Genomic DNA, 23532 nt, shown 5'->3' on the forward strand with positions numbered 1-23532 from the left:
ACCTACCTCACAGCATTGCGGTGTCATGCCATTTATATTATTTAGCAGCATATTTACCGCATAGCCTTGAAGACTCTTGATGCTGCCCGCGATGTGTTGGCGAGCACAATGGACTTCAAGAGGTTGCCAGTTTGAGCTCGATCCCGGGCGCTTCAGTTGAAGGACAGGACACGTTTCTTAAACCCCACCCCCTCGCCTCTGTCTACCCAGCAATATCAATGTGTACACCGCATTTAGTTGATCGGCAGGTCATGCCTGGTGGGGTAAAGTGTGAGTGCTCCTAACTATTCCAGGACATCTGGCCAGCATGAAAGAGTAGGCCAAATGCCCTCTGTAGGGGTTTTCTAGAGCTCCCCTCCAATAGAGGCCATTCCATCAGCAGTGATTTCAACAAAACATTGCAATGTAGAATGGTGGTGCTGTGGTTAGTACACTGCACTATAATCCCGGCGACCTTAGTTTTATTCCTGACTACTGCTAACATTAGTGGCAAATGATATATGAATAGGTCCTGGTCTCCAAATCTCCTCTTCGCCGACACATACTGACCAGCATGTTGAAGCATGGCAAAACACCGCCCAAGTTTGACTAAGGGGCTGAAAGTCATTACCTGTATATTTTTGATACTTTACTGCAGTTTTGCCAAGAGCCTTTTGACAACAATTACATTTAATATTTAATTGCGCTCTTCAGCACACAATGGGTTTTTTGTACCCTTCTATGACCATACATCATATATCGTTGTGTGCCTGAGAATGTATTCTCGAGACGCGAATACAACTTTAACTAAGCCCATTGTTCTTTGGGTGCTTTGGTGGTTTTGTGCATAATACTCATCAATATTGGTTTTCATTCTTCTGCACAAAAGGCAAAGCCTTCCCCCCACAGCCTTTGGCTTGACAGTGCATCACTGGAGACTGTTAGCCATTGTTTGTCTTGGACATATATTTTCACTGCTTGGTCACTGTTGGGCTTCACTCCTAGAAGTTGGCTGCTTCTCTTGTCATATGTTTGTTGGAAGATCTGCTCAAAATCCCAGTCTTTCCCTGTTGTTTTTGGGTACTTGGTTTAGGAATTCTGCCGTTAATGCTGCTTGACTGTCTCCAGCAATAGAATTATACTTGACAGCATAACATTTATATTTGTATAATTATGTACACTAAAAAAATGATTCACCATATCGTAAAAAATTATCCATACAAAGCAAATGCATTTGCACAGTCATATTTATTGCTTTCATCGTGCGGAGCATACAGGTTTAAAATATGTAGATATGGAAATGCTGTTGTGGTGTAATGGTTAGCACACTGGACTTACAATCCAGAGGTAACCCGTTCCCATCTCCAGACATTTGCACCTCCGATTAACACGGTTGGCTACGTACGGTGCGAAAGAAGTTCAACATACATACATGGCGGTTGATACAATGGGCAAGTTTTTTAAATCCTCCCCACCTCTCTTCACCCAGCAATATAAATGGGTGCACCATCGTTCGTTAGGTCCACCCTAAATAACACCCACTGCACAAACCATGGCAGATGCGAATACCTGATGCACAAATAGAACATTAAAAACTCTCCAGTGTGTGACTGGTCATCCAGAACAGACCATACAACATATAACGACGCAATGCCCGATCCACAAATATACGAAGGAGACTTCACGGCCGACACACTAGGCTGCTCCTGATGCGGTTATTTGGCTTGACCGCCTGAATGTGAAATTGTAGTTGTTGCTCTGCATCTCCATCAGCCGCACGAAAGAAGAAGATTGGCAGGTTGCATGTGGTGGAGTAAAGTGTCGGTACCTCCACTTGTCGTCCCAAGGCCAGTGTGTAAGAGTATCCCCTCGGATACCCTCTAGATGGGCTGTCTATAGTTCTCTTTACTTTTACGATAACATACTACTATACAGGATTTACGAACACAATACATTTTGTTTGTATGTTGAACTTCTTTCGCACCGTATGTAGCCAACCGTGTTAATCGGAGGTGCGTGATTTGGCACCTTTTGTCAATATCTCCATTGCCGTAATTAGAGCAAATCGCTCTAATGACGACTACTCAATCAAGATGTGAAATGGCACTGTATGTAAAATCACAAACCAAAGAAACATTGCTTTATTGTAAGGGACAACAAAGTCAAGTTTTGAAATGGTTAAAAAGGCTCTGGCTATTAGACCACGTGGGTCAATTTAATTTGTCATAATATTGCTACCTCCCGAGTAGACACAGTTATTCCACATGGCAACTGTTCAACGACTTTCACCTTGCCAAGATATTTATTGTTGATGTCTTTGACTCCTGGTGTTTGCATTGTTGAGCCTATATTAACGATTTTTAACTGCGTGACAGTTTTCCTGCACGTAGCTAGAACCATGTGCAGACAACCATGTAATTGTTCCCTAGTTTAGCTAATACTGATACAACTGTGATGAGAATGTATGAACCGATGGAGAATCCTGGAGTGCTGCTACATTTATTAAGAACAACTCTTCATTATCCGCAGTATTATAAGCTTATGCACTAAATATAATTTTCAGATATATGCATACAATAGTAATTGCACTAATGGGAGACAATAGGATTTTGATAGAATACTTTGTCCAGATTATGCAACACAGCATTTGTTGTGTTACAATAAGCCTTCAAAAGTGCAATACATTCTACTCGGTAATGTCCAAAATTTAGCTTTCAAATAGCAACATAAAGTAATACATTGTAGTGTTTTTTTTTATTTCATTCTCATTTTTATCTTGCCAATGAATAAGTAGTTGTATTAAAATTCAACATGCAAAAGACTGTATACAATAATACTAAAAAAATATGTGTGGCCCTTTAATTAAGGTAAGGACACAAAACGTGCGTCGATACTATTATTTACTTCCATAAGTGTCGCTTTGATACAGAAAACAATGACAGGAGCCAGTTATTTTTTTTACTATTATATTCATGGACACTGGAGTATAGAAGAGACTTGAAAATGGCATAGTTATGAACGGCATGGTCACATACATCACAGAAACACTTCTCAGTTTAACACGTAGGCTTTCGCGACCAATATTATTCATAATAAACGTTTTTTTGGCGAATTGCCCGATGATGCTGGATGTAATTACCAGCGAAACGTCGTACTCAAAAATTGATAATGTTGTGGATTCACTCTAACACACCGGTGGGCTAAAGCAGTGAACTATTTGTCTTTTATCAACGTGACACTTTTTTTGCTGATTGGCCGTATTGGATGGTGGAGGGTTACGACACATTTATAAATAACGCGATCTCACCCAAAAACGTTTATTATGAGTAGAAGCACCTCTTTTGATTATGGGTATTCCACGTTTTTAACATAATTATTTTGTATGTATAATTAACACGAGAGTTAATTCTCAAAATCAAAAACTAACAAACGCTAACATTTCCCACAAAGCACACAGCAGCTTATACTGCATGTTACATTACTTAGTTTTACCACCTGTAAATGCAAATTCTCATTACGTTATTTTTGAGTAGCAGAAATTTTCACAGGATTTTACTGAATGGACAGGGGCGAATGTCTGAAGTCCCGTAAATATTATTCGTGCAGTTACAGTTATTCTGCTTGCAAACGATTGCGAGACATGGAAACGCAGCCATGAATGTGCACTCAGTCAAATTTGATTTGTATAATGGCACCGGAGGTACCCTGCTGCAATTCTCAAAGGCGTGCGGGATTGTTGTACGAAAGTGCCATATAATTCCTCAGTCTCACACGATTGTGTCAATACGTCTACAATTTATATTGCTATCCAGTTGGGGTATTGAATGCAGTGTGTAAAATTGATGGATACCACTGAATTTTCATATTTTTGCATTGAGGATTCTCTGTGTGTGGAATGAGTTACTGTGGCCTGGCATTTAGGTCCCTGAGGAGGTTCAAGAAGCAGCATGTTTCAGCGGTGCCAAGTTCTGCTACATAAAGCATGCAGAGCATATGTGTCGTGCTAATGTGAATGCGGGAGATGGTTAGGCCGTAATTCTTGTGGAATGGAAAGCGCAAGTGCAAATTGTATTAATAATGAACAGGCAGTATTTTCCAAAGCTTTGCAAACTTGAGAATGTGCCCATTTTTATTAATTTTCTCAGTGCTGTGTTGTGAACATTTTTTTATTCGGTTCTTACCATAACATTACACTGGAAAACATCAAGTGTGTTTACATTGATTGCACAGAAAAGTAGACGGAATGTATCACGGTACTTTCCCTGATGTTAACTGCCTTGAGGGTTTTAAAAGGGAAAGAAAAAATGCGTTAGGGTAATTGGTAAAGGGTTAGGAACCTGACAGTAGGGCAAGATAGAATACGTCTTGTTTATTTAACCTTTGCTTTGATTCAGTTACAACCATTCTCCTGTATAACACCGTATATTTGAACATGCATGCGGTTTTTTTTCATTATTAAAGCTGTTTAGAGCCATTTCTATTATACGTTCATACATCTCCAATTTAAAATCCTACCAACTGATTTGCATATGATTGTTTTAAACTGCCCCAAGTGAACAGTGTCTCCTGGAGCTATTTATTGTTACAATTTGAGCTCATTAACAGATATGAGTGATGATACGCCAAAAATAATACTACTTTAATATATCATTGACGCGGTATATGATCCTTATGGCGGTACCCTGGGGTACCAAATAATACAAAATAGCCGAGGCAATTAAATATTTCATTTCTGGGACACTATTTTTCCAGGGGTGTACTTAACTCCACGACTGGGGTACCAATCAATCCGAAATCAGTGCTACTCCGCGATGTCGAAATGCAGCGAGGACGATTGCGCTGAAACCCTGAACGCTCGTACGCACCATAGTGCATCGTGTACAGCTCGTCGAGATGAGTCGATTGCCGCATCGCCGACCATCAACAGACTAAAAATGACTGCATCACGGACATTATGCGAGAGCCGGGGTACCATGGTACACCGGGGTACCGCCATAAGGTTCATATGCAGATAAAAATGCGGGCTTGTGGTGGTGTGAAGTGTTAACGATAGCATCTGTCTTTTAAATAAGTCATTGTGTGCATTTGTTGTCAGTATTAACAAGGCGTACCCTATTTAAAATTCACATAGGTTGCAAGCCTTTATGATGGGCCAATGGTCGGCCTCTTAGCGTAATCCTCTGCAATCCCTCCTGGTGCTTTAAGCAGGCACCGTCATGCCAGTGTATCTGTTGGGATGCACTTAACGCAACAAGGCAGTCTAATCCTCGTGTCTGTGTCTTCTTCACAATGCCAGATTACTCAGTTTTCACTGGTGAAGCATATTTTCGGTGTCCCTCGTAGCAAACCCAAAACAACAAATTGCCGAATAAATGTTTTGTAGCTGTAATTATTTGTATATTTTGAATGTGGTCGGTGACTCAGTATGTCTTCCTTAAGGCTTAAAGTCAAAACCGCAAAGTCAAGCATTTGTTCAAGCAAGCATGCGACTAGATCTTGGTTACTCCAGTTTTGTGTCGTATTTTGAATACGGTGTTTTCGAATGTGAGAATCGTTTATACTGTGGTTGTGAAACGTGTGGAAATCCCGAGAAGCTTTTGGTTTTTTCGGTTCTTAAAAAGTCCAGTCATTTCAGAAATAAATGAGCGTGAACTTAAACCACTTCTTAGTTACCCTACGCGTAAAAAAATGTTGCATTAATCTGCAAATGACTACGAGACACGAGCAGCTACAGTAAAACTGTAGCCTTATTTAATTTGTGTTTTGAATTGTATGTAAAATTCAGCATTTTTCAGAGCATAGATTTACATTTTATTTTCGTGTACATTTTGAATATATTTCTGCAGCATTTGGACTTTGTTTACTGGATGTATGTACTGCACAGTATTCATTTATTTCCTACTGCGGGTATTTTTATTTGTATTGCTCCATTAAATGTGGAGGATTCATAAAGCTAAGGCCATAATAACATCTGTCGTTTGTCTATCTCCTTCAGCCAGACGGTTTTATTGGTACATGGCAGCTGCACTCTTATACGCTTCTCAGTAGAACATTGACACTGATTGTTGATATCAATTTATTTCAAAGGCTCAAAATACATATCTGCGGTGTATGTTTTTGCTTTTATAGCACCGCACTATCTGTCACGAATAGAAAAAGCATCGCATAACAAGTGATAGTAAAACCACTTGTTTTGTTTGCTTATTTGCTTCATTACAATTATTTTAATGCAGTGTGAGGTAATTGCTAGTCCTCTAGGTCTACAATTGTAATGAGTGTTGTTTTAGGCTTAACTGACCAAAGCAAGGCCCTCACCGGACGTCGGGACTGGATTCCAGGCTGGGTCACTGCGATGGCAAAGTTGTTTCCTATCCATTAATGTGCCCCTCTGCTACCTTAATTTGCGTTAAGCCTAAACATTCTCAAATGTTGTCCAGTGTGCCTAAGTGTTCTAATAAGCAAGCGATTGGTTAAAACAATACTCTTTGCTTTTGTAAGGGCCCAATGAAGTAAAACAAAAAAATTCTACATCCATTTGTATTTTTCAACAGTTGTTTAACATGATGGAAACTCAAGTGAAACAAGATGCAGAGGCTTTTTTTTCGTATCCAAAACTGCTTGACATTAATTGAAAAAAGCAGGGCAAGCAATCTTTGTGCCAGACTGTTTGGCCTCAGTTGTTTAAAAGGTCACTATTCAAGATCTGCTAAGACTGCTGACAATGCACATTTCCCCTCTCGCATGGCACGGCATCTTAAGCGCACTCCCAGTTGGGTTTCATAAGAACCAAGCTTCTGAAACTAATAGGGTTAGCTTGCAGTAACAAAAGCCTCTCTTTTTGCATTTCACTGTGACATTGTTCCGCCGTTGGCTATTGATTGATTCTTTCAGCAGGAAGAAATTACAAAATAAAAACATAGACCTTTTTCGTTATTTAATATCACTCGGGTGTTTTTTAGTTGCTATGTTACCAAATTATTCCTTTAAATACGGTGTTTTTTTACGTAAAAAAACACATTTGAGAGTAAATCGAAGTCGTTTTATGTAACACTGTAATGAGTGTATCCAATTGACCATAAAATACTGACTTTTGTAAAAATGTGTCAAAACACGTTCTGAGAATGGCCGGGCTGCTTTTGATTCTGCTTCTCAGCAGTGACACTGCTCTACTAATCAATCTCTAGGTTACACATTTTACAGGTGTTACAAGTTAGAAGTCTAAGTGTCAATGTTTCCGTTTTCTGCTGTAATTCAGGTATTTCATGCAGGATGTATGACTTTATTAATTCAAAAATGAACTGCAAACACAGCTAATGGAATTAAACTTCTGTGGCATTCCTGGTCTAAAAAAAACATTGAGGTTATTAGATGTTAGCAATGGCTTTATGTAACCTTTTGAGATTTTAATGCAGTATGTATGTTTCAAGAATTGTTTCCAATTTTCAAAAAAGAATAAATGTTTGTTGATTATCAAAGCATTTCAGAATATAAGCAAACGTTTTTCGCCAAGTGAAATCACACTTACTTTGAAGCACTTAATTTACTCAACCTTATAATGTCATAGATTTGTTGATGATAGTTTGGTATTTTGGGTTTAAATATAGCATGATGAGTGTTAACCATTTCTAAACTTTGTGATCGTGCCTTGCATTGACTCAGGCCATCATCCCTTCAGGGTCAATAAAATGAGTTCCACTTGGTGGGGTAGTCAACAGTGGTTGTCTTATGTATGGGAGTACTTATCCCCCACCATATGAAAGTGGAATTTCCACCACTGGGTGAGGGCTGTAAACGGTGCTCATTTGGGTAGGGAATCACAGTTTTTTTTGTTACGAAATATGAAGCAAAGTTGTAAATGTGAATACGATATTTTGTACCGAGTTTCTAGCGTGGGGAAAGCTTTCTGTTTAAAAAAGAAAGTCTGAATTTTAACCAAGGTATTCATTTTTCTGATTTTCAAGACATTTAAAATATACTGCTTAATTGTTCAGCTAGATATGTGCTGCACTCGTTTGAACAAAAAAAAATGCAAGCTATTTGAATTTTTAAAGCAGCCCTAAGCATTTTTCATAAGAGGTTTGACACTGGATATTGAAATTTTTAGCTCCAGTGATGATGCGGTAGAATGTAAATTAGGCAGGAGTAGAAAAGTGCTGTCACTTGGCAGCTGGCTGTTACAACTACAGTGTGTGTAACATGTCGAAATTATAATGACCTTAAATATACCTGCAGACACACAAAACATTGATATAAATCTCGAGGTTGGGATACAAACGTTGATTATGTGATTTTAAGCCAATAATGTTCCACGTTGAACATTGTAATGTGATTACATTACTGTATTTTGTTGTATAATGCCATACAGTGGTTGTAAATTGTACTGTTAAGGATAATTTATTTTGTAATTAGATTTATCTTATCTTTTTGTAGTATGGAGTTATGACTTAACGATACTGATACAATACTTAAATGTTTATTTTTTGTTCAACAGGTATGCTGGTTGTTAACGTGACATGGCGTAACAAGTCTTATGTTGGGACTTTGCTGGACTGCACAAAACATGAATGGGCACCCCCAAGGTATTATTGACTTGTACAAAGTACATCCAACATGCTAAAACATTTATATTTCCAAACACATCGTAATGGGTGATGCACACTTGTACTGAAAAGCACATACTTTTTTAATTTCCAACCCATCAGCGTTGTGAATTTACGCCAGGCATTTTGACCAGAAAATGATTGAAAATGGCACGTTTAATACACATGCTAATGTTTATCGTCAATTTAGGCTCACGACGGCGTGTGCAATTTTAATCATTTCCTTGTTGCGTCCCCCGCTTTAGATTTTGTGACTCTCCTACAAGTGACCTGGAGGCACGGGGGGGACGCGGCCGGGGTAAGAGAGCTCGCGCAGGCTCGAACGCCTCCCAAAACGAGATCAACAATCCCGGCGAGCCCCGAGCCCCACACGGCAAGGGCAGGGGAACAGGCGGCGCTAACGGTGGCAAGGGTCGCCGCGGAAGCCTCACCGCCAACGGACAGTGGAACTCGTCACACGTCAACACCGGGGACGATGTGAAGGCGAGTCCCAACGGGAAGAGGAAAGGACGGCCTGCCTCCGACCTTCCTTCACCCCAGCATGGGTTGGAGGAGGGCAGGCCAGGCAAAAGGTTAAGGCCAAGCCCAAGGACTACTAATAACAATCTAATGACACCAAGTGTAATAAACTCGCAGGCCAGGCTGGAGCTGACCCCTTTGGAGTCACAAAGCTACAAAACTCCATCTTCGTCAGTTTCATCGCCTGCCCTTATCGACTGTCCTCATCCGAACTGCAACAAGAAATACAGGCACATCAATGGCTTGAAATATCACCAAGCTCACGCTCACTTAAAGAATGAAAACAAGCAGGAGGATGGAAATGACAATGAGGACAAAAGCACCGAGTCGGAGCACAGCAGCAGCCCTGTGAAACTAAAAGGTTGTGATTTGAATGGCAGTTCTGCCTCCTTATCAAATGGTAGCCAGTGTTTGGACCTCTTAAAAGAAAAATCGAGTTCTCTGCCAGTTAGTCCTCTTGACACATCTTCTCCTGAGACTCTGCATACATCCCATTCCAAGGGAAAAGGCCTAAGCAAAAGAGGCATCCGAGAAAATGGGACCAATGTGAATGGAGATGTAAACCCGAGCGAGGACAATGCTAGTGGCAGCCCACTGAGTGAAATGCCAAAATTGGAAGTAGAAGGCCCTTTTGGTGGTAAGTCTCCCAAGGAGGAAAGTACAGAAAAATCAAAAAGAGTGACCAGCATCAAAATTGAGAATAAAACATCCCCAAAACCCAAGGCAGCCAGGCCAATTGCCCCCGCACCTCCGCCACCCCAGTTGGTAGCTATGCCGGGGGCAAACTATTCCAATTCCCCCTCTGCGGGAAATGCAGCTTCAATTGGAATTCATGCCGCTACCGTGATACCAACTGTTATTAAGACAATGCCAAAAAGCCCACCGCTTAAACCTATTCAGCCAAAACCAGCTTCTATACCGGAAATTGTCGCTACGTCACCAAACATTACTCCAACGAAAGAGAAAAAGAAAAAGGATAAAAAGAAATCCAAAGACAGAGACTGTAAGGAGACGGTTAGCCTGAAGTTGAGTTTGAAAGTAATCGGGAGATCAGATGATGGCAAAGATGGGAAAGAGTTTTCAGATCCATTAACAAAGGATTACGTTGTTAAGACAGAAGGGATGTTTAATGGATCTGCAGAGGTACCAGAGAAACGAATAGCAAGTATCAAAGCAGAGGCTGCCAAGGTGTACAATTTCACAGACAATGCTCCGAGCCCATCCATTGGCAGTGCCTGCCGTGTGGAGAGTGCCCGTACCAGCTTATCAAATGGGCGGCTGACTCCACTGCATGCTGTTATTCAGAATGGTCTGGAGGGACTCATGGCCTCAAACACCAACAGCCCAGCTTACTCGGACATATCAGATGATGGTGAAGACAGGGAGGGTGAGCATGTCAAAAAGGTACCACCAACCAAAGTGCTTGGCTTCAACGATGCAGAGCTTACAACTCTGGACACTCGTGCAATACAGAGTGATGATCAGACGTCGTTTTACTCCGACTACAATGCTTACTACTCGCCGTCGTCGAAGCTACAGTCGAACGTGAATGCTCCCAATGACAGCATGCTGACCCAAATTGGACAAATTAAAAAGGAGGACGATGGCTCAGGTTGTGGAAGTGGCAATGGACAAATGGTGGACGGTGACAAAGCTGACCTCACTTCGCAGCATCAGTCCGTCATCCAGCAGGGTGCCCCACTGTCTCCTCGGTCACTTTACTACCAGCAGTACGCGTATGGTTATGGTTACTATGACCCCAGGTATCGTAGCCAGCCGTTCAACAGCAGCCCGAACTCTGACCCGCCGACGGCAATCAAACACAACGAGAAAAAGAGTAAGCATCGGAGCAAAGACTTGTCAAAATCTGGGGAGGGAAAGAGAAAGTCTGTCCCATCAGCTACTGCTAGTGCCCCAAAGTCTGCCTTAAACTTTGACACTGCCAAAGGCACAGGTTCCGAAGTCCTGAAAGGAGGCTCTGTGTTTTCTGAAGAGCTGCCAGTGATGTCTACTCAACAAGAGGAAGGTCTTGCAGCAAGGCAAACCCAAAACCACATCCCCATTACAGAGGAACTTAAGCCAACAACCGAATGTGCTGACCACTCTGGAATGGATCAAAGTGGACTCTATAAACAGGTACAGTCATACCGAGATTTATTTTTGAATGTATGAAATAATATATTTTCTATAAATAGCAAACCAACATGGGATAGCTTTTACAAGTGTAGCAGACAATGTTTGTTTTTATTGTAAAGGTTATACTTTTTTTTTATGGTGCACTGTATTTGGTTTAACTTTACTCGTTACTGCAAGGGGGGGGACCAGTTCTTTACACTCAGCAGCACCAGGAATCCGTTGCCCGATAAGGCAGCCGAGTGTAAATAACAAAGAGCCGCCCTTGTTCGCTCTTTCAGGAATTCGACGTAAACCAGTGGCAGCAGCTGTATTACGCACAGTACCTGGAGCAGCATCGAGCAGAAGAGGAACGCTGGAAGAAGATGGAGAAGAAGCACAAGGAGGCGAACAAAGAGGGCGAGAGGAGTGAAAGCAAAGGGGACTCCAGGGATGGCAAGAGGCCCCTGTCGGGCTCAAACGTGACCGACGCTGGGGAGGACAAAGACGATGGGAAGTCGAGCTCGGCTTCAAAGGACTCTCAGCCAGGAGTGAACGCTTCAGGCTCCTTCCTTCAGTACATGTCGCAGAATCCTTACGCGCAGATGTACGACCCCAACCATCCCGCGTACCGTGGCGTGCCCCCCATGATGATGCATTTCTATGCAGGTATGCATTGCTCGTAAAGTTGTTTTTACTTGAGACGGTTGGTCAATACTGAATAATTAAAAATGCATGTCAGTTTGTAAGTATCAAGAAGATATAGAAGTTGGATTTGAAGCTTTCGTGACTGCAGGAATTACTCTTTGGTTCTTTGGGTATAGTCGCGTAGAAAGAAAATAAATGAAATAATACAATACGACGTTTCGATTGCAACACAAGCAGTCGTCATCAGGTAGAAAACAAACCTAGTGAACGTCTAAATTTGTGTCTTTGTGTTGTCTCTCTCTGCTTGTGTGTCCGTCTATGTGTCTCCGTGTCTCTCTCAAATTTAGAAGTTCACTAGGTTTGTTTTCTACCTGATGACGACTGCTTGTGTTGCAATCGAAACGTTGTATTCTATTATTTAATTTATTTTCTTTCTACGCGACCTAACCGATGAACCAAAGAGTAAGATATAGAAGTGCAAACATTGTTAAAAAATTAGCATCAGTTTGAAATGTAATTAATTGCAACCTATTGTGTACAGTAGTGACATATGAATGCTTGAATGCTGTACTTGTACCATCATTCTCGAGTTACTCAAATATATATATATGCATGTATCTTTAACTTTTTTCACACCGTACATTGCCAACCGTGCTAATCAGAGGTGCGGGGGAAGAGTTTACTGCGTAGATTTTCACACTTGTGCTATACGGCTCTCTGTATTTCCGGGTTGAACCGCATGTTGTTTGGCACGGTGTTCTCGAAGAAGCTGCCAACACGTGGAGCAAAACGTCGAACATTGTGCCGAACAGCACGCGTTACAACCCGAAACCGCATCGTACAGCTAAATATATTTTTGGAGGTTGGAAGGGTATGATTGATTGTGAGAACTCTGCTAAAAAATAATTAACTTTTTTTTTTTGCTGCTCCCAGGAGGCTACCTTTCTCCAAGCCTGTACTACACTGGCTATGGGAAGATGTCTGGCCAAGAGGAAGGCGAATGTGAGAGGCAGACGGGAGGAAAGTCCATGGAGGGCAAGACTTCTGATCAGCAGCTTTCCAGGCAGTCACCAAACGTAAATAATTTAACTTGTGGTTAAATGTAAATGTGGATTAAAGTGTCCAGACATTTATTCATTACACTTATTTGCAAGCTCCTGAGGGGAGTAGAGTTTATCTTGAGTTGATAGAACATTTGCTGCTGGTATCGTCTAGATTGTCACTGTTTAAGATTGTGTATCGCATGGACTGCATCAGCAGTGTAGTGGATCAAACTTTTGCAGTCAGCTTAATGATATAGCACTGTCCACAATATGTTAATTTTCAGTGAGTGTGGCAATCATTGTTTTGACCGGCTGCGCTAGGGCCAAATTATGGCTGCTGAAGTTGATTTATATTTCATGAGTGTTGAATATTATTATTCGTCAGGTGTCAAAGTGCATGGATATAAAGGAGCACTATTTAATTAATGTAGTGTTACTCAGTGATGGCTTTGAGAAAGGTAAAGACAAATCCGTAATCCTGATAATCCGTTCCTTGCATTAGATGAGTGATAAGTCGACCTTGGAGAAGGACAAAGAGGGTGGCGGAGAGAAGGGTAAAAAGCGCCTGACGCCTCCTCCACAGAGGCACTCCCATCACTCTCCCCACACGGGGGTGGGCTACCCCGGTCTCTCTGCGCAGTACGAGCACTACCCAGGTGAGGCCACTGTCCAATGTAACCTGTACCTCGCTCCCTCCCGTCCGAGTTCCCGGCCACACGATCGTCTTAATAAAATAAAATAATTTGTACATTTGGCCGAAGTACCATTCTTATCGCGCCCATGGCTAATCACGAAGGCGCAATGTTTTGCAGACCTATCAAAATAAATCTTTGGGAACAATTAGTGTTTTGCTCCATTCTTATATCATAAGGCTAATCATGAAAGATAGCAGAAGTTTTGCAGTAGGAGGGTGATGTTGCTATATGTTTCCCAATTCAGTAATTTGCAGGTGACTTTATAAAATTTTGGGCTGTGATTCTGGCACACGTGGCCTACCCTTTGTTGAATAACATTAATGTCCACTGTAAAGCAGATGGCACGTATTTATGAATCAAGTACCCGAAGTATTTACAAAGGACAGAGGACAGTCGTGGGGCTGAAAACACAAACGTCTGCAATGAGCGGCAAACCGCGCGATCGCTCGGCCATGTCACTGCCCTGCGAGACATTACATTCATCAAAGTTCGTAAAACTTTGACAATGTAATTTACATTAAAAAGATTATTGCAAGATTGTATTCTTGTAATATCAAATCCCCTTATGCAATAATGAGTCTTTAATCTCCTCATATTTCCATTAATGTTGTAGTTTTTATACACATTTATATTCCAAAATTCAAGTTGGGTGTCCTTAATACTCTTATCAAATGACCAGCTTGAGTGAAGTTTAAACGATCCATATTAACATGAGCTGGGACATGCATTCTGGAAAACCAAGGCGGCTCATTGTACCAAAGTAACAAGGAGCATGCATTAACCCTTTTAAATTATTGAGGCTTCTACAAAGAAAGAATTACACTGAGCATCAAACAAATATCATTGCAATTCTAAAAACAGTATATTCGAAATCTAGCCCAAATGAGCATGATTGATTTTTAACTGAGACTAGTGGGCCCTAATTGATGATCAATGGATAAACCTAACATGCATTTGAAAAGAGAGTGCAATTCGGTGGCGTCATCCAGATTCAACTGGAATCGCTCAGAATTGATCCGAAATACATTAACGCTGATCATTTGGCATGCTGCAATTGTGTAATTTTTTTTGCAATGAAAGTTTGTGCAAAGTGGGGTCAGAGTTCACATATATTCCACCAACCACGTGCTTCTGTGTGTGTCTGTCGTTGTCAGCAGGAGTCCCCTCAGGTCCTCCTGCCACTGCCCAGACCCCGTCCTCTTCATTTACATCCCAACAGAGGTGAGAAAGTGAGTACTGTAATATTTTACACTTGTTTAATTAATACAATCACAGCCTCGCTGCTGTAGCTATGAAATGCAGTTACATGTTTATTAAACTGTCTTTCAATTTACATGCAGTATATATATACTTTACACAAACCTGCGGGTAGATTTGACAGTATTGTATATACGTTTGTGGAAAATGTATGGGTTTATTTTCAAGCAAGTCTAATGATTGTTTTTCTCCTTGTTTTTGCAGAACAGAGTGTAAAGGGACTGATGAAGCCTTTTACAGTATCATGTGATTGGATCACATGAAATAATTCTAGCTGCTTTTAGACACATCAGTTCAATGGTGTACTTGTATTTGCCTTGCTCTTGGCAGATTAAACCCAATTCCCCCAACCTTCCTTACTCTTCCCCTTTCCAGCTTTGTATAAAGATATTGTTTTATTACTGTGGATTAGAGTTAATTTTGGCCAATATCATACCTTGAAAAAAACAACAACTCATTTTGTTTTGTCAACAAACCACATATACTTCACAATCCATGTTGTATTAAAAACAGATGCTCAGTGTTCCTTCAAATTAGTTTTATTAAAAATGTATTGTTTTACAATGGCGGTATGTTAGTAGAGCTGTTAAAGGTGTTACATCCTCTTGCGCTACTGTCCATTTAATCATGCACATGTGCCCGCGAGTTGTAACCCGCATTTACCTTCCACCAGTGTCACTATAATTTATTAACCGATCTTTTACATTGCAAAGCAAGAGCACGCTTGACAGTAAAGCATTCAAATACCATGAGATGTTCGAAACGCGTGTAAAATGTAATTTATAAGCGATTGGACCGTGTCATCATTTACCCGTTCCTCTGATCCCATTTGTTTACTTATAGGATGTCCATTCATGCACTTTGTATCACAATGCATACTAGAAAAGAAAAATGAAACGTTTGCACATTTGCGCAACTAATCGTAAAAAATAGGCCTACCTGTAGAAAGAAAGATATTGGGGGTTTTTGATGGTGCTTTTATCGCTGTTTTGTGAGATTTCCCTCAAGCTGTGCCTCATTGAATGTACAGTAGCACACCTGCATAACTTCCTTGCCCATGACTGCAGTGCTACAGGTACTGTGGTCAAGACCATCAAAGGCTGCTCAGAAATTTGCTTCAAAACCGATATGTGAATTTATCTTTGCCTGGACATGCGCTGCTTGCTTTGTCGAAAATTTTCGCATCTTGGCAACATGAAATTTGAAAGTGGCTGCCATTAGAGAAAATTTTTACATCCGTTGTTTGGACCATGGTTGTAAATGTGTTTCCTCAAGAGGTGCATATTTTTTAGCAAGCCGGCTTTGTGTGTGTTTTAATGAGCATTTTCTGTGTTCAGTACAGTTTGGCAGTTACCTGTACATCATGGGTCAGGGTTTGTGTGTTTTGTTACTTGAAGCTGTAGTTATTATATAAAATGTTTACACTAGACACCTGTACAGTTTTTTGGACGTCATGACAAGCTGTGTTCTGGTTTTATTTTATGTACATTGCACATGAAAAGTTTTACTTTTCATTTTGTAAACTTGCCTTGTATTATTAGGCGGTTCAATAAAAGATTACTTTTTTGTACAATGTATCGCAGTCATGCTTTTTTGTCTATGTTGTCATGCATAGGGCATATTCATTCCGTAAAACGTTCTACACAGCTTAAGTATCGGTGTCTTCACAATGTATCCAGTTTACTTAGGCAGCCTGAGACTAAATAAACAGAGTGCTGTACTGTGATATAGTGAACAATGGAAGAAGTTAAGGTCCAGTTGACTTTAGTGACATGAACACTATGTAGTGCTGTCCGAAACACCCTGTATGCAAATTGCATTTTTAAAGTATAAAAATTAAGTAAGGAAGAACAATCACGCATACGCATGATTACAAAAAAATGCAATTGTCTTCAGAAGTATTTAAATTAGCGATAATGATACATTCGAAGCTGTGCAATGAGGATGACTTCACAACACATGACACGTATGTTTTCGTGTGTTTTTGTGTGCGTATGTCGTTCCATGTTTTTCGTGTGATAATGTAACAACACTCAACACAAATGTCACAGTACCGCTGCATCTGGCCGTACACTCCGTGAGGACGTTCTTAGTCATACGGACGCCTAGATAGCGAATCGTGAACGTTCAAGTGCCAGTGTTGGGGCGAGCTTTGGGTATGAGTACCGTGGTGCCGGACGAGTAATGGAGACGGGGGTTTTGTGTTGAGGTGAAATTGAAAAATAAAGATAGTACTGTACACACACAAGATATGGAGAATGACTCTGCATCCTGGGGTGCGACGGTGGCGAGATGTTTACTCCCTCGCCTGGTATTCAGGAGGTTGTGGGTTCAATCCTGACCCTGACGCCTGTATATTTGGAGTTTGTATTTCCCCATAGTCGTGTGGATTTTGCCTCCGGGTCTTCTGTTTTTTCCTGCACATTTAAATACATTTGTTTAGAGTAATTTGGCTGCTATAAATTTCCACATGATAAGCCACTGCATTGAGTTATCATTTGTGGCCTGGTCGCTTCCAAAAAAAAGCTAAATAGCTCAATTGGCCTTATCTGGCAAAACATAAAGTTCTGTTTAGTGTTTACAATAACAAGGGTGGAAATCATGTAGAATTAGTTAAGGAAGGAGGGTGTGATCATTTTGGAGACAGGAACAACAACCCTATTTTTGCCCAACAGCATTTTCCATGAACGTAACCCCCGCGTTCGGCGAGGTCTGCCTGATGCTTAAAAATATATATACAAGTATATACTTTGTAGATTTGAACGTATACTCGAAATATTACTTTTCTTCATAATCCTTTAAAATGATAATTATATACAGTTGTGTTTTCATATTTTTGTTTATAAAGTGATCACATTTGTCAACTTTTCTGCCAAAGAAGGATCCTTTTATCTTTCCCAAAAAAAAGTGAACTGTGATAATTTAAATCCCTGTACATTTTAACGTTTTTGCTTTTGGCTGCATTAAAGTTATTTTCCAAGATCAAAGGAGCACTACATTCCTTCCTCCACAGTGAAACACAAGTCAATAGCTTCCAGCTGGGAAATTAATGTTTAAATGTCTGACTCAAAGAATTAGCATAGAGGAGGAGCAATGTGGGACAAATGGATGGCTGTCTCAACCCTGCGGAAACTCACCACGTTACCGGCAGGCTAGTGTGTTGGGACTTTCCATTTTGCGGTTGATATTTTCACAGATAATAAAGCCAATAAACGTGACATGCGAGTTGGAAAACGGCCTAAAGTTATCAATACATAATTTACCACCACATGTTCGTCTCCACTGTTTTCTCTATAATTGTGCGTGTGTGTTTTTTAACGCACACGTTGCTGCGGGTTTGGTGATTGTAACAAAACAACACCCTCCACAACCTACAAATCATCCATAATGGTATATTGCCTGTGCCATTCAATTTTGTCCACTTTCAACCCAAAGGGCAACAGCTGCTGCTGTAAATATGGTGTTTACGTTGGATGTGAAGAAGGCTATTCTGAATTTAAGGAATTTGGCATCTTCACACATTTTGCTCGGTGTTGTAATTCAGGACAAGACATTTTCCTGACCAACCAAACTCCCTTTTCGCGACCCCCCTCGTATGTGCACTCAAAGAAGCTGAAACGACCTTCAAATGCACTTTGACAGAAACTATGGGAGCACGAAAGCGCAGCCAATTATTATTACAAACGATATACTGTATTTAAACGTATTTCTTGTTAATAGTTTTTTTTTATATCACTTATTGTGGCAACACAGATTAGGCAGTAGCAGTGAATGATACTGATCCGAACACAACTGTTAGCACAGCAGTGAAGAACCAAACTGCATGAAAAGCGTTTTTTTTTGCCAGATTGCCACAAAATACCCACCGTGTTTCTCATTACTTTTTTTTGTTCACTACACGACAAGAGCTTTCACATCAGTCACAATTCAAGATTCCATTATAGTTGCCTTGGGCTTTTATCACATTAAAGCCACATGCACGGGCACCCAAGACACAGGCACAGGGAACAATTCGCCGGCAGCGGACCCACCTCGCATCTCTCTGCGCACGAAGCTGGAGTGCTTTCCCTGACATACAATCCTATCTTTCAAGTTCCTATAGTTGCCTTTAAGCTCTGGCTACCCTATTTGAAGAATTCTCAGTGTTTTTCTGTTGTTGTTCCCTCCTCTGTGTTAACTGGCGACAGGAATGTACAAGTTCCGCACTTGCCGTGAATGGCGTACAGAGAGTCATCGTACTTGGAGTGGCCGTCGTCTTAATGACCGAACACGTGTTTTTTAATGTGCTCCATTTCATGTTTTGAGTCATTGTTTTGGCTTTGTATAGCTATTAATACATGTAATCATGTTCATTGCGACGTACACATTACATATTATAAGGGAACTGTAAGCATTTTTTGACAAAATTGAGTGAAGCAAACTGATGAATTTGCATTACTGTGTTTCAATTGTCATATGTGTAGTCGTTGATCAAAGTGTATGCGTCGCTGTAGTGTGTAAATGGGAGAACGTCTTGTTGTCTCACAATCTACTTGAGATCGTATTTACGATACGACTACTTATAGCTCTCCCTGAAGAAGCTGCCAGCAGATGCGGCGAAACGGAGGACATGCCAAAAGACACATGGCATAACCCTAAAAACACGTTGAAGAGCAATGCAGCACAACAGAAAATACCTACACAGCAATATGCCTACTTTGTTCATCGTAAAAAAAAATACACGGGTGGATGCTAACGTGATGGATGTCCACACACATTGAGTGTTTCTATAATGTCTTCACATCCCTTCCCCGCATACCGAGCTACATTCACTTCTCTGCCACATCCTTAACAGGAGTGATGTCATCACTCAGTGTGTCACCTCGCTGCCCGGGATGTGCTATCACAATCCCGTGGCCATCCCCGCTCTCTCGTTTGGGTTCTGTTTTCTTTTGAAAAATAAAAAAGTATAACTGTAAACCATGTAAAAAAAAATTCTGAACGTCTAAAGAGTTCAGCTAGAAAACTCCAAAATAAAATAAAAGGCATGGGAGTTAAAATTGAGGCCTCTCGTGCAAAAAACGTCGTCGGCCTCAATGGGCTCTCACCTTGTTAACGAAAGGACATCAATCAACCGACCGATCAATCATTCCATCAATCCAAAGAAAGAGTTGGAATTTGTAACCATCATTTTTTTCCATAAGCGCAGCAGCCACTCCCAAGATCTGACAAAAGACTCAGGAGCCAGACATTTAACGTTACACAAAAACAAATCACAAAATTCACCGCAGGAAGGAGAGGAAGAGGAAGAATATATAAGCGTGGATAAAAAGCAGAGACCAGTCCCTTAAAATGTCTCATTGCTGCAGTGGACACGTCCGGGGTTTGAACTGCACATTCCATTACCTCGATCAATTTCAGACCCTACCAGCAACACCCAACTCGAAGCACCCCCATCTTTCTGGCACATTGTAATTAACCTTGCCGCTTGGCTGGGGGTACAGCGTTGCCCTTTCAAAAAGCACGGCCGGGAGAGGAAATGGAGGGCGAGAACGATGCCGGTTATATGTAATATTAACCACCTCGCCACCCCATTAATCATACGCAGAGAAGTGAGTGGTTAAAAGCTGTCTTTATATACTTATGCCGCTGTAATTATTGTGGGCCTTTATGCTATTGTGGTAAGGTGATGTTATGATAATTCCCACGAATTCTTTGTCATAAATATTGGAAGTTCTAAACGCGAGGCCACATGTGAACATGCAATTAAAATGTATATGGATTTAATTTTTCACGTGTAACAAAAAAATTCCACCCATTTTCACAGTTTTCCAAGGCCGTGGTGTTTTTATATTCTTTGGATCTTTCGGTAAAGTCACGTAGATAGGTTCAAAGAAAATAACATATTTTTCTCACTAACCTTTTCTAGAGTGGGTATCAAAACTTCAAATGCTAAAATGTGTTAATTTTAATGCAGTAATTGTATACTCATTTAAATGTTCACGTGAGTTCTTAAAATGTATTCCTTGGCTGTTATAAAGACTCGTATGTCAGCAAATCTCAGAGCTAATACTTTATCTATTTTGTGTTTATGCTTTTATTTCTCCAATCTAATGTTTGGAAAATGTCTTCTGATGTTCATGTGAGGACCTTTGGTGAGCGTTTCTCTTTGACTGACTGCTTCTGATTTGTATTTTCTCTCTCTTCACGCAACCTCAATGTAGTAGTTCCATGTTTATAAAATGTTTCATAAAATCTATTTTTAATTAACACTTCAGTGTTTCAAAACCTTTGGTGACTGCATCAATATCCACGAAATAAAATGTCCTTTCATATCCTTTAGAAAAAGGTTCGTAATTAATTTCTCTTTTCAATGATCTGATGGATAGTTTGTGGTCAATGAGGTTTGATTATAATCATTTGTCTTTTCTAGATTCTGTGTGTGGTCAATCATAGAAAACAACAAATCGCTCTTGTAGTTGGTCGGCCTCCGAATATTTTGATTCTCTGCGACCTTTCTGAACAGTTTATATCGTGTCATAAAAGGCGAATGGGGTTTTTAACTCTTCACGTGGTGGGTTTAGCTCCCTTTTTGAATATAATAATGATTGAGGGCATCATTCCCAGATCGAGGTACTTAATTTCTGTGTAAGCACTTAATACAGTGCACGGTGGGTTATGTACAGTGTGAAAGAAGTTCAACATACATAAATAAATATGGCCACTCATTTTGAGCCCACAACCGGTCATGAACATTCAATGATGTCCACAGTTTTTCCATTTGTTCTGGGAGATGTCTCTTCTTTCATAAGTGTCTGAAACATCCTCATTTGCCTCGAATGTGCATTTCTTTCCGAGTGTATATTATTTTATTGCTGTCAAGAACCGGATATAATTTCTTCACGAGTTTTATGATTCCATCTTCATCATTTGTTATGTTTCATCCTGTCCTCTAATGGCTACTATTTACGATTTACCAATCATTATTAACTTCCTTTTTGCTGATTTCACGCTCCAGTTGCTTGTTTTGACATCTTCAATCATTTGCGCGTGAATGCACGTTCTCTAATTACTTTCCTCATTATTTTCCTAATGGTATTACAAAGTTCTGCATTTTCTAACCCAAAAATCCTCTATTATGGATTCTGTGTTTTGTTTGGCTTTTTCATACATCTGCTTTTTTTACGCGCTTTTACGTAGTTTCACACTATGGAGAGGCATTTGACGGGAGTGAAAACCAACGCAGACATCCTAGTTCTAAAAAAACAATGCTTTCACAAAAAGTATAGAAATTATCAAAATCCTCTATAAAGTTGGAAAAGCTACATTTTGAGATTGCATAACGAAAGTATTCATATAATAACAATGCAATTCACAGCAATGGTTGAACATATTTTCAGATTTTTTTTTATCGCAAAACTAACAGCTTGAAACTGAACCGGGAAAGTATTTTCCCTCTTATGAGCTGCTAACGGCAGAGTCGTTATAGCATACAAATTGGACTTAGCTACAGAAAATGATCGAGTAACTTAATAAAGTAGCTACAATGTGAGGCTAGGATTAATAGCAGCAAAATGAAAGTCACATACAACATCTTGCATTTCATGTTGTACATTCAATATTTTTCGTTGAACAAGAAAAACATGTTTCAGGGACACAACTGAAAAATAACAATGTACAGCAAAGGGCGATTAATGAAGGTAAACTGGGATCAAAAAATTTAAATAAAGTTCAAGCTAATTATTGATTAACCAGGTAAGCACTCAAGAGACCTGAATGAATCTCATTTGCAAGCGTAACGTGGAACATTAGTCTGCCAATAGGGAATGATGATTGCTATATACAGTAATACCCCAGTTTACGTGGGAGATGCGTTCCTGAAAGGTGTGCCGACGAATATCAAAACGACGTCAATCAAAGCAATTTACAGGGTAGGTGGAGGCGAAGGCTGAGGAGATAGATACGAAAAAGGACGGACGATGCTGTCAGCGACGTAAGTGTGGTTTGAGGCGACACAAATCAGGTAGTGGTATTAATAAAGAGACGATGTATTTGTGAAACAACGTATAAGGGGGAGACGTAAATCGGGGTACAAGGGAGAGCGCATGGATCAGAAAACAACCAAAAATTTGAGGTGCATTAAATTTTCACAAAATAAATGGTCTTGGGTGGGACACTTTGCGAGAAGGAACGATAGCCGATAGACACGACGAATGAGGGAATGGGAGCCAAAGGAGAGAACGTGCCGGACAGGCAACCACCGTGGAGATGAACCATTTTGCAATCGCAGGAGCACCAGGAAGGGCAATGGCATGGGAAGACCTTTATCAAGCAGTCGATAGATTATGGCTGATGATGATGATGGATTATTTCAAATTATGATAATGCAACTATCAATTTAAGAAACCAAGTTAAGCATCAGCATATGAAAGGCCAATCATGACAAGGCCACTGTAAAGGGACCTATGTGACTGTGGATGGCCATGACATTGATACAAATACAATGAATATGAACAAAAGGCCAAGGGACAATACAATCACTTTCATGCATTAGCAGCATTAACATATTAGGCTGCTTAATGACTTGGAGAATGCACATAAACAGTGTATTAAACACATACATGTACACATATTATGTAAACAAGTGCCCACGATGAACGGAATTTCACATATATTTCACCAATTAATTTTTTTTATTTT

At 40.4% G+C, this 23532-nt stretch overlaps 1 protein-coding gene across 4 annotated transcripts in view; it reads left to right on the forward strand.

Annotated features, from left to right (window-relative positions):
• The window catches only part of LOC144721942 (zinc finger protein 608-like), a 42870-nt gene extending 26444 nt beyond the window's left edge, over window positions 1-16426 (forward strand). Inside the window, exons 3-9 of one of the 4 annotated variants that reach the window (XM_078599907.1) lie at window positions 8471-8558; window positions 8825-11234; window positions 11513-11879; window positions 12792-12934; window positions 13404-13557; window positions 14751-14817; window positions 15058-16426. In XM_078599907.1, the coding sequence (XP_078456033.1) occupies window positions 8471-8558; window positions 8825-11234; window positions 11513-11879; window positions 12792-12934; window positions 13404-13557; window positions 14751-14817; window positions 15058-15103 (3275 nt within the window). In that variant the 3' untranslated portion in view covers window positions 15104-16426. Of the gene's footprint in view, window positions 1-8470; window positions 8559-8824; window positions 11235-11512; window positions 11880-12791; window positions 12935-13403; window positions 13558-14750; window positions 14826-15057 lie in introns of all 4 variants that reach the window. The other 3 variants (XM_078599908.1, XM_078599909.1, XM_078599910.1) reach the window with 3 other exon arrangements.
• The last annotated feature ends 7106 nt before the right edge of the window (window positions 16427-23532 follow it).

This window comes from Lampetra planeri, chromosome 13, assembly GCF_965212315.1.
Source record: "Lampetra planeri chromosome 13, kcLamPlan1.2.h2, whole genome shotgun sequence".
Lineage (NCBI taxonomy): Eukaryota > Metazoa > Chordata > Hyperoartia > Petromyzontiformes > Petromyzontidae > Lampetra > Lampetra planeri.